The 11,671-nt window shown below is 43.6% G+C and overlaps 1 protein-coding gene across 1 annotated transcript; it reads left to right on the forward strand.

Moving 5' to 3' along the window:
• The first annotated feature begins 945 nt into the window (after positions 1 to 945).
• On the forward strand, positions 946 to 7,098 carry LOC139443812 (lysosomal proton-coupled steroid conjugate and bile acid symporter SLC46A3-like). Its single transcript, XM_071224724.1, has 4 exons — positions 946 to 2,062; positions 4,459 to 4,542; positions 5,874 to 6,030; positions 6,957 to 7,098. The coding sequence occupies exons 1-4, from the start codon at positions 946 to 948 to the stop codon at positions 7,096 to 7,098; spliced, it is 1,500 nt and encodes a 499-aa protein (XP_071080825.1).
• The last annotated feature ends 4,573 nt before the right edge of the window (positions 7,099 to 11,671 follow it).

Consider the following 11,671-nt stretch of genomic DNA (forward strand, 5'->3'; position numbering starts at 1 on the left):
TAGCATCAGTGGACAGCTGTGACAGACAAACAAGCTTGTCTCTAAAAGTAAGTGTGTGTTTGTGTGAGTAAGTGTGAGTGTGTTTGTTTGTTTGTGCGGTGTGTGTGTGCGCGCGCGTGCGTGCGGTGTGTGTGTGTGTGTGCGGTGTGTGTGTGTGTGTGTGTGTGTGTGTGTGTGTGTGTGTGTGTGTGTGTGTGTGTGTGTGTGTGCGTGTGTGCGTGCGTGTGTGCGTGCGCGTGTGCTTATGTGCGTGTGGTGTGGGTGTTTGTGCGGCGTGTGTATATATGTCTGGCGTGTGTGTTTGTACTTGTGGTGTGGTGTGTGTTTATTTTTGGTGTGTGTATGTTTGGTGTGTGTATGTTTTATGCACTAAACCACCATCCATCGTTTACGATCTCTAAAACTGGAGTTAAGTGATTGAATGAGTGAGAGTTGTTTAACGTCAGCAATATTACCGTTATATCCGGGCAGTCTGGAAATAATATAGTCCTCACGGGACACGGCCGTAGGTTGCATGTGCAATAATACAATCCATCGGGTCACGTGACAACCAGGACATAAACTGCATCCACATGGACCACACAGTTGTTGCTTACCACCAGTAAGTTGTACTGTACTGAAGTCCATGGAGGAATACCTTAGCGCAGAAAACCTCATTTGCACCACTACTGACTAGATGGTCTGTCTGGTCCAGATTCGAATCCTAACAAGCTGCATTAACATAACCGCAATATTGTAAAGTGCGTTGGTCAACGTTCACTCACTAGCTCACTCACGACTGATTGCGAGCGTATAAGCATAGTTGTCCATTACTCATCCCGACCTAGTAACTTTGATATCTGTATCTATCCATACACGCACAGATAACAGACAAAACGATAACCTATGGTCATTTCCCACACAGAGAAGTGGTTGGTTGGGTGAATAACCTTGCCTGCTGTCAGTATGGAGTCAACGCCGCTGCTTCATCTTAGGAAAGAGTCAGAAGATAGATCCAAGTTGGGAAATCTCCTCAAGGCTAACATAGTGTTCCTGACCTATCACTTGTCTGTTAATATGAGGAATCCTGTTCTCACCCAGTATCTATATCAGCGTTATTTAAGCGAGCTAGTGGACAATGGGACAGATACTTCCTCCAACAACGTAACGTCAAAATGTCTTGTCAACAAATCAGATCCTGCATACGTGATCCATGTTCAAGCTGAAGAAATGAGCAACAACATAACGGTAATATTTGGCTACATCAGCACACCGATGTGTATCATAAGCTGCATACTGCTTGGTTCGTACTCTGATTATATCGGGCGACGGATACTGTTTGTGATTCCATTGATGGGCGAAGGTATTCGCAATGCGCTGTGTACAGCTGTCATGTGCTGGGACATGGACCTGCGATACATGTATATTGGAGAAGCCATCACCGGAATCACGGCCGGATATAATGGTGTAAGTCTGGCCAGCTATGTGTATACCGCGGACAACGCACCACCTAAAGCATCCAGGACGATTGGAATGGCTGCTGTTGACTTTACTACATACTTCGCTGCTGCTCTTTCTCAAGCCGGAACTGGATACTTTATCCAATATATGGGCTTTGCATGGCCATCCTTTGTGACAGCAGCTCTTGTATTTCTCACAGTCTTCTTCGTTATTGTTATACTTCCTGAGACCGTTCCTCTTGAAAAGAAACAGTCGCCTTGCATTGCACCAACTAAAGCTATTAAGAACGTATTTGGATTCTATTTCTCCAAAGATTTTGGCAGGAAGAGGTCATTGTTTTGGATAGCGTTCATAGCGTTCTTCATCACCTATGTAGGTAATTCTGGCACCGGATCCATAGATTATATGCTGCTTCTTAATCAACCGTTTTGCTGGGGGCCAGAGATGATTGGCTACGTCAATATGGCGGCTATGCTACTGTATCAGTTCCTGACTGTTGGTGTGATCAAGCTGTTTCACATGTGCACAGGGGACGAGATGATCGCCATTTTGACGGCACTGGTGAGAAGGGGATCCGACGTTCTTCACGGCCTCGCCTACACTGATTACATGATATATGCACGTGAGTACTCTGTGTTTTTAAGTTCCAGTAACGTATTAGTGCTAGTTGCTTTCAGCAAAGCTGTTAACATTCAGGTGACACGCAGTGTGAACCCGTGGAGAACCGCGTTCGAAGAGGTCTTCAGCATACCATGCTTGCCGTAAAAGGCGATTATGCTTGTCGTAAGAGGCAACTAACGGAATTGGGTGGTCAGGCTCGCTGACTTGGTTGATGCATGTCAGTAATTATAGCCCGTACCCTGGTAAGCAAGCAGGAGTAATTTCCCCTACCGGAAGTGCCGTCATCTTGGATTGGCGAAGAGGGGCATGTTGGGTCATGCGTGCGCTTCCAAGATGGCGTCACGGCCGATTCCGGGAGGGCGTGCGCATGCCTTTAAGGTGGCGTCACGTCCGGTTCCGGGGAGGCGTGCGCCTCCAAGAGGGTGCCACATCCGGTCCCGGGGAGTAGGAGGACATAAGAAGCGCTAGTAAAATACTCCACTTCAAATTAAAAGAAGCGCACGAAAAATCCCCCACTTCCATTAAAAAAGCGCAAAAAAAGGAGGTGGTGTTGGTGTTGGTGTTGGTGTTGTTGTTGGTGGTGGTAGTTGTGGAGGGGGGGAGGGAGGAGGAGGGAGGAGGAGGAGAAGGAGGGAGGAGAAGGAGGGAGGGAGGAGAAGGAGGGAGGGAGGGAGGAGAAGGAGGGAGGGAGGAAGGAGGGAGGAAGGAAGGAGGGAGGAAGGAGGGAGGAAGGAGGGAGGAGGAGGAGGAGGAGGAGGGAGGGAGGAGGAGGGAGGGAGGGAGGGAGGAGGGAGGGAGGGAGGAGGAGGAGGAGGAGGGAGGGAGGGAGGGAGGGAGGGAGGGGAGGGAGGGAGGAGGAGGAGGAGGAGGAGGAGGAGGAGGACCCCACTCTCCCTAAAGAACGCTTTCATCATTGCTTTGCCTACCAACCACAACAAAACTCATCCTCCTACACCTCCTCCCTCTCCCTCCTCCTCCTCCCCCCCTCACTCCCCCTCCCTCCCTCCCTCCCCTCCCTCCTCCTCCCTCACTCCCCCTCCCCTCCCTCACTCCCCCTCCCCTCCCTCACTCCCTCTCCCCCTCCCTCCTCTTCTTCCTCCTCCCTCCCTCTCCCCCTCCTCCTCCTCCCTCCCTCCCTCCTCCCTCCCTCCCTCCCTCCCTCCTCTTCCTCCTCCCTCCCTCCTTCCCTCCCTCCTCCTCCTTCCCTCCCTCCTCCCTTCCCTCCCTCCTCCTCCCTCCTCCTCCCTCCCCCACCACCTACTTTTTTTTGCGCATTTTTAATGGAAGTACAGGATTTTACGTGCGCTTATTTTAATATTGAAGTGGAGGATTTTACGAGTACTTCTCTATCCTCCTCCTCCCCGGAACCGGATGTGGCGCCCTCTTGGAGGTGCACGCCTCTCCGGAACCGGATGTGACGGCATCTTGAAGGCATGCGCACGCCCTCCCGGAAACGGAAGTGCCATCTTGGATGCGCAAGCATGCCCCTCTTTGCCAATCCAAGATGGCGGTCTTTCCTTTAGGGGAGATAACTCCTGCTGGCTTGGTTACCAGGGTACGGGCTATAACTACTCATGTCATCGATCCCAATTACATGAATCGATGCTCATGACGTCAGTCACTGGATTGTTTGGTCCAAACTCGATTATTTACAGATCGCCGTCATATAGCTGGAATATTGCTGTGTGCGGTGTTAAACAACAAACAACAAACGCAGTTCCATTGACCGAATAAGTGGTCAATGTGTCTTGAAATGTTCAGGTGTAATGGTTATGTTGATGTCATCGCGTGATGCCTTAGAACATCTCATTCCGATTCTGTTAAAAACATAGTATGGAATCCTTTTACATTGTTACAAATACCATTTATACATAGCTGTATAGTTCTGCCTTATACTCGTGCTACTTTAAACATGACCTGAAGTTTCATTAAATGATGTTTCTCCCAAAGCGAGTAAAGCGTGAGTGATAGCTTCGTGGAAAGCACCCTACAACTGCCCTATTTTTTTCTGTATGCTGTTAGGGCTGGGACGGGTAACTCGGGTCGGGTGGTTCCTGTGTAGGACCCGGATATCCACACGACTACCCGGACCCGTGGTTAGTCACATGATATATTGTTTAGTGGCAAAAATTATTCGCATTCCTTTCTGACTTTATAAATGTGAATAGAGATAAAACTTCAGTCAACTTCAGTGTATGCATGACCAGATCGTTTTAAACGTGTATCTAAATACATTTTGCCAGGGCTATGGTTAAACTGTTCCATTGGGACATTTGTACCCATCTCTTGAGACCTACAGCGGGTACTTAGGTAGGGTCGGGTAATAGTGGGGTGGGTACCCGGGTAGTAAATTTGGACTCGTTCCAGCCCTAATGCGTGTGTCCTTGTGCCTTACAGAAACTGTTCTGGCAGCACTAGCCGCTCCCTTGTCGCCAGTTCTCAGGGGGATTGTGTCCAGGATGGCCCCAGCAGACATTCAGGGTAAGGACTCACCATTCCCTTCATGGCTAAAGTGTACATAATATTGCTGGAATATTGCTTTTTGTGGTGTAATACCATACTACGTAAGTGAGTCAGTGAGTATGGTTTTACGCCGCTTTTAGCAATATTCCAGCAATATCACGGCGGGGGACACCACAAATGGGCTTCACACATGTGGGGAATCGAACCCGGGTCTTCGGCCTGACGAGCGAACGCTTTAACCACTAGGCTACCCGATCGCCCCCATGCTACGTAAATTTCACTATACAGTGCTCATCATTTTTCATTAACGTTGTGATAGCTTATGTGATTTAGATAGCTCCTGGGTTTATCATTGCCGGGGCGACTGAAGGGATCGAGTGGTCAGGTTCGCCGACTTGGTTGATGCATGTCATCGTATCCCAAATGTGTAGTTCGACGTTCATGATGTCAATCACTGGATTGTCTGATCAAGATTCGCTTATTTACAGACCACTGTCATAAAGCTGGAATATTGCTGAGCGCGACGTTAAAAACAAATAAACAAAGCCTGGCTTTATCCAGTGCACACTGATATTGTAGTATCCGTCGTTTAATCCCGAGTACTTCAGGAGCTTGTGATTGTGAATCACTATGAAAAAGTGATGATACCATGTGTCCCTGTCCCATCGTTGGCACCCTCAGAAACACATGCAAAGGCAAGTCAAATGTTCACCTGAAAGAAACACGGGAACATAATTATGTTACAATTCCAGATATGGAATTGCATCGAACATGAGTATAATCATTGTTGTGTCAAATTTGGAAATGTCATCCACGTGTCTGCCAAAAAACTTTTTGAAATTTTTACTAAGGTTTTGAATTTTGCAACCCTGATCCTTGGTACGTCAACAGTTGTGAAATGTAGACAACAAAGGCTGCTGGAATAGTGCTCGACATAAAGGGAAAGTTGACTGTTTGAATGTTTAAGTTATTCCTCAACTACGGTTATGACGAACACGCCTATAACGAACTGTCTGATATAACAAACTTATTTTTTAGTCCGGCCATTTGTTGTATATATGCTGATAAAGAACTACGGTTATAACGAACTAAAATAAGTGGTCCCTTTGAGTTCGTTATAACCGTAGTTTACTGTATATCATTCATAATTATTTCAATTTCCTTATCGACCTTGTTGAAGTTGTCTGAGTATTTACTTATCATATTTCTAATATTCACAATCACCCTTCTTGTGTTTGTTGTGATTGGTATTTGTTGCTCCCGATTTGAGAATCGGAATAATACTATTGATGACCAATCGGTTGATACTGGAGTTATGTCATACATTGATATAAGTTTCATTCGTCCAGGTTCTTTGTTTGCGGGACTGACTGTGGCGGGAGTGGTGGCGAGTACGACGGGGCTGGCAATTTACGGAGCGGTGTATGATGCAACCGTAGAGACGATGCGCGGTTTCGTCTATTTCACGTGTGGTGGAACACGTGTCCTGACAGCCATCATACTTGTGTCAGTACATTATACACTTTATAACATTATACTTACTTAGTACATGTACAAACATTATTAAACTCTCTGACGTTGATCCAGAGGGTGTGTGTATGGACGCGCATCCCCCTTTCATGGTAATAAACATTAATGCATTGTAAGCACTATTTCATTTGGTGACATCGTTTCATAAAAATATCACTTGTACGAAACGAAACAGAGGGCACTATCCTGTAACAGTTACACTTGAGATCAGAACCTGCACGCCTCCTTTTCCAAGAAGTTCTTTCCGTGCTTGTGGTGCCTATTACAGTGGGGTATATTGCATGAAAGTGTGAAACATGTTGATTGCTTGAAAGTCTTAACGTATAGCAATACTGTTACAGGGTGCTGCATAGCTTGACACTCTGACAAATGTTAACGTATAGCAATACTGTTACAGGGTGTTGCATTGCTTGACAAATCTTGACGTATAACACTACTATTAAAGGGCGTTTTATTGCTTGAAAAATGTTAACGCAGAGCAATACTGTTACAGGGGTCTGCATTGCTTGACAGTGTGTCCCATCTTAACGTATAGTAGTACTGTTACAAGGTGTTGCATTGCTTGACAAATCTTGACGTATAACAATACTGTTACAGGGTGTTGCATTGCTTGACAAAAGTTAACGAATAGCAATACTGTCACAGGGTGTTGCATTGCTTGACAGTGTGACAAATGTTAACGTATAGCAATACTGTTACAGGGTGTTGCATTGCTTGACAAATGTTGACGTATAACAATACTGTTACAGGGCGTTTTATTGCTTGACAAAAGTTAACGTATAGCAATACTGTTACCGGGTGTTGCATTGCTTGAAAGTGTGACAAATTTTAACGTATAGCAATACTGTTACAGGGTGTTGTATTGCTTGACAAAATGTTGACGTTTAGCAATACTGTTACAGGGTGTTTTACTGCGTGGCGCCAGGTATACTGCGCCAGATCAAAACGGAGGCTGTCATCATTAACTACCAGGACGAGAGGGATCACGTTGTCACACCGCCCCAGAAGCCAGTTGTGGACTCGGAGGTGAAATGTCGGATCTAGGACACTTTCTAAATCATTCCTACATGGACACTGAAATTTTTATCTTGTGGAAATAAAACTTTTCTTTGGTACTGAATTTTAGTTTATTAGATACAGATGCTCGATCTTATTACAGAACAGTTACACTGAATGATAGCATGTTCAGATTATGTTATATATACCAGTTTGCTTAATGAAATCAAGCACTGCTTTTTGAATCGACTGGTGCAGCAGATCAGGCTCCAGCGATGATATACGGTTTACCTCCCTTTGACTTCAGCAGGCATGCTGATATCAATATCAACATTTGAGAGTCGATCCATGTTGTACCGCAGATCTACAGTATTTGTTGAACAGTATATTTGTACCATTTCATCAGCTCTTACACGAAATACACACCATTGCCGTATGTTACGATCAGTTCACGACTTGTAAATAGTGTTTGTACAAGTTCGCAGATGACTTACTGTTTGCGTATTGTGGACAATTAGCTGCTTTTTAACGTTTTTTCTAGCTTTTGGAGACCGTTCATGTTAGATTCTTTTTGTAACAAATATTGGTAATGTTTTATGATATATTTATATTATTATTATGTTTCACCAATACATTTTCGACTTTCATTCAAAAAACTATGATGACAAATTACATTTGAACATTAAAAAGAATCGATTATATTACGTTTATGTGTTTTTACATGTTCATTCGTAGTATGTGATGGTTATTCATTTTTTCATATCTTAACGCGAGCCGACCTATCATCATACTGAAAATAATTGTGTGAGCGCGGTTTGCTTACGTCACTAATCGTCTACCACTAAAATCCTAAAGTGCGTAAAGATTCTAATTTTCAAGTTAGACAATAAATAAACAGGGCGGGAAAAGAAAGTATAGGTCGAGTTCCATGATCAATAAAAAACCAAAACAAGAAGAGGTTTTGTTGTGAATTATAATATAATATAGGTGAGGGGTAACAAATGATTGATCAACCACAGTTTGAATGAAATTGTGCAATCACAGGTAATGTAAGCTCAAGGTAAACAATGGTGGAGTAGGACATTTCATTTTCAAAAGTTGTCTGAAATGTCACCAAAACATTTGTCAGACACTCTACAAGTTCATTGTCGACACAGTTTCCTTCAATAGCGTGTATGACGTCCAGCTGCCCCAATGCATGCTGTGATACGCCGCCTGATCGATGACGTCAGTCTTCTGATGACGTGGACTGGAATCCGTTGCCACTCGTCTCTCAGGGCCTGCTGCAATTCTTGTCTGTTGACGGGAGGCTGATGGCGTGCTCTAATCTGTCTGTCAAGATGGTGCCACAGATGTTCAATAGGATTCATATCGGGTGAGTGGGCAGGCCAGGGCAAAACGTCAACGTTCTGCTGGTTTAGAAAGTTCCGAGTCAGTCTTGCAGGATGGGGCCTGGCATTGTCGTGTTGAAACAATGTCCCCTGCTGTTGGTTTTGTGGGGATTGAACCGAATGCTCTGAAACTTGCGTGTTTTGTGTTAATTTTCAACGTTAGGGTGTGCTATATTTGGAGTTTGGGATTTGTCGCGTGTGCTGTAATACTTTGCTTAGCTGGTGTTTCTTGTCACCTGAGAGGACCTACTGTATTACCAGCTTCATTTCTGTGCCCCGTCACTCCTCATGTGCCGCCACTCCACGACCTAGATTGCATGGAGACTGTCGGCAAGCTCAGAAAACGTAATAGTAGATTTCTGATTCCGTCTACGAATATTTTCTCGTCTCCGATGACCAATCGGTAAAACAGGTAGGCAAGTTGGTTTTTTTGTTTTTTGTTTTTAAAATTTATGTTTATGTTTTAAAGTTTCTCAAAATCCTAGATTTTTTGCCCGATACAATAGTGAATCGGTTTTAGTTTGGGATTGATCAGGAGCAGTCGCGTTTTCTCTATGTCAGCGGCCACATCTGAGTAGGGTACTACATTGTTTTCATTTTTGCTAGATTCCTGTCATTTCCGAAAACAAGGCATCAAAGTCAATATATCAATTTCGTTCACCTCAGTAATTTTAGAGAATTTATTTTCTTTATTTGCGTTATTAGTATTGAAAGATAGCCATTCCATATCCAAATCACCGTAAGGACAATCCATTTTGTTTCATGTAGCAGCTAGATGACATCAAACACCAGAACCAAAGCATTTATGTACTTATAAGTCAGATGAAATGTTACAAAACCAGGCAAAAATACTAAATTAATTATACTGCTGATAAATGCAGGGTTTAAAAAGAAAATAGAAAAACGAGTTCATCGTAAACACTGATTGAGAATTCGGGGAAAACCCGGAAAGTAGTTTTGGCAAATGTTCACAGATCAATTTCACAAAAAATTGTTCACATCGTGTGAACTTTTTTTTCCGTTCACAGGTGTGTGAACTCCAAATATCAGACCACGAAATGAAATTATAATCATATATCCCGCACTATTGTATTGAATGGTCACGACTTCCACCAGTGTGTGATGTGGAACGTGATTGTCACTAGGACTTGTGAGACTTATTCCAGCTGCAATATGGATGTTCCCAATGTTGACCGAGATAGATAGATGGGATTGTGATGAGCCGAGTAAATTCCGAGACAAAGGAGCTCCTTTGTACCAATCCATGCAGTAATGTCAGATAATGTGCATACCAAGCGATTGTCCGTTGCTCTCGTTAATAGTCAAACACGATAAACTGAAATCGGTGCAGTCCTTGAAAGTGGATGGCTTTCAATATTATTTTAGATTGTATAGGAAAAGCCATATGTTTACGGAAGTGACGTCACGACCTACGCTCCCTCAGGCACTGGTAGGCAGAAACCACAACAATGGCTGACGATAACAATGCGAAGCGGTGTAGCGTGGAAAGCAAACAATGGTCGGATTATGTACTTAGTATGCCCATCGAGGCTCGCAAGCGATACGAGACTAAGCTGAAGTATCGCCAGGGCACGTGTACTTTGCCTGACCCGTATTGTTTGAGAAATGGCTGGGTTGATGATCCGACAACATGGCCAGGGATAAGTTTCACCGATATCTATTTCTATCTGATCGACACTCCTGGTCAGTTTACCCACGAATCCTGAGAGCCTATAAGTCACTGAAGGCATATGAACATGTGGAAAGTGGACACGTTTTTCCCATACAGTATCACAACGTCGATGACAAATCACCTTTGTGTTTGATGAGAACGAAGGTTATCCCATCTCAGCGCCTCCGTGATAAACCACATCAACCATGGGTCTGCGTCGATAAGGCAAATGGAACAGTGTACTGTGCACATTGCACATGTATGGCAGGGTATGTATATATCTATTTAATATTAAAAATAAATCACACGAAATTATGTTGAAGATTGTAATTTTAACTGAATTTTAGAATTTGTGATTTTATCTGTGTCTTATGATATAACAATAAGATTTGTTTTGGCAAATATGATAGAGAAGAACATGTCCCATGTTTATACTTCAGTAATTTTTTTCAGACTAGGGGAGGTTTGCAGGCATATGGCAGCACTGCTGTTTAAGGTAGATCTGTGAGTGAGAGCTGGTCTCACATCAAAGGCATGCACAAGTGATGCATGCAAGTGGAATTCGGCTTACAGGAAAGAGGTGTGTACAATTTGAATATGTATTAAAATATTAAACTCAATAAAAGGTTAACAGAGATGTTATATACATGTATATATAAATTTCTTGTATAATTAAGATCACTATTTTATTTCATTTCATCACTATTTCATTTGTATATGACATACATGTCGGGCGCCACTTCCTGATTTGGATGTCCTCCGGTCACTGAAAGATATCTGCCCTGATGCTGTTTTTTTCAAGACCATACCCCCACTGGATGAAGAGGAAACTGACAGTGCTGATGAAGATGAGGACATGGAGTCATTCCCACCTTCGCTTACAAGTTTATGTCATGATTTGGCAACTGACGAAGATTTGGTTTCAATTTGTGAAAAGAAATGGAATGATTATAACTGTGAGCCTGCCCATATACAAAATCTTGAAGAGGTGACAAGAAACTGTGTATGAACACAGGAAAGGCCGGATCACTGGGACCAAAGCTCATGACATCCTTGTTATGAAGGACACCACTGACCCCACAAACACCATTAAAAGGATTATGGGTTACAGCTCTCGAGACCTCACAAAGATCAAGGCGGTTGCTTGGGGCATAGACAATGAGGACAAGGCCCGTATCTGCTACTCAAAGCATCAATCAAGACAGCATGTCAACTTCAAATGTCGGCGTGCTGGCGTCTTAATCTGTGCCAGTAAGCCATGTATTGGCGCTTCCAGTGATGGAACTGTATTTTGTGATTGTTGTGGGAAAGGCTGCATTGAAATCAAATGCCCTTACAAACACCGAGACACCGATATCACCACAGATAAGAGATTCTGTTTGAATGGTGACTTAATGTTGAAGACGGGACATAAATATTACACCCAAGTGCAACTGCAAATGTATTTTCACAATGTGACTTATTGTGACTTTGTTGTGTTTTCAAATGTGGACATGGTTATTGCAAGAATACCTCGAGACAGTAGTTTCTGTTCCAAGCTGGTCACCAACTGTGAATA

Source organism: Haliotis cracherodii, unplaced genomic scaffold (genome assembly GCF_022045235.1).
Source record: "Haliotis cracherodii isolate W230 unplaced genomic scaffold, xgHalCrac1.p SCAF_5, whole genome shotgun sequence".
Lineage (NCBI taxonomy): Eukaryota > Metazoa > Mollusca > Gastropoda > Lepetellida > Haliotidae > Haliotis > Haliotis cracherodii.

What these genes read in the sequence shown, in the direction of transcription:
- LOC139443812 (XM_071224724.1), top strand. Translation starts at nt 946, where the DNA reads ATGGAGTCAACGCCGCTGCTTCATCTTAGGAAAGAGTCAGAAGATAGA. An exon ending in TGATTACATGATATATGCAC is followed by an intron (nt 2,063 to 4,458) that starts GTGAGTACTCTG and finishes TGTGCCTTACAG; the next exon opens with AAACTGTTCTGGCAGCACTA. An exon ending in CTGACAGCCATCATACTTGT is followed by an intron (nt 6,031 to 6,956) that starts GTCAGTACATTA and finishes ATACTGTTACAG; the next exon opens with GGTGTTTTACTGCGTGGCGC.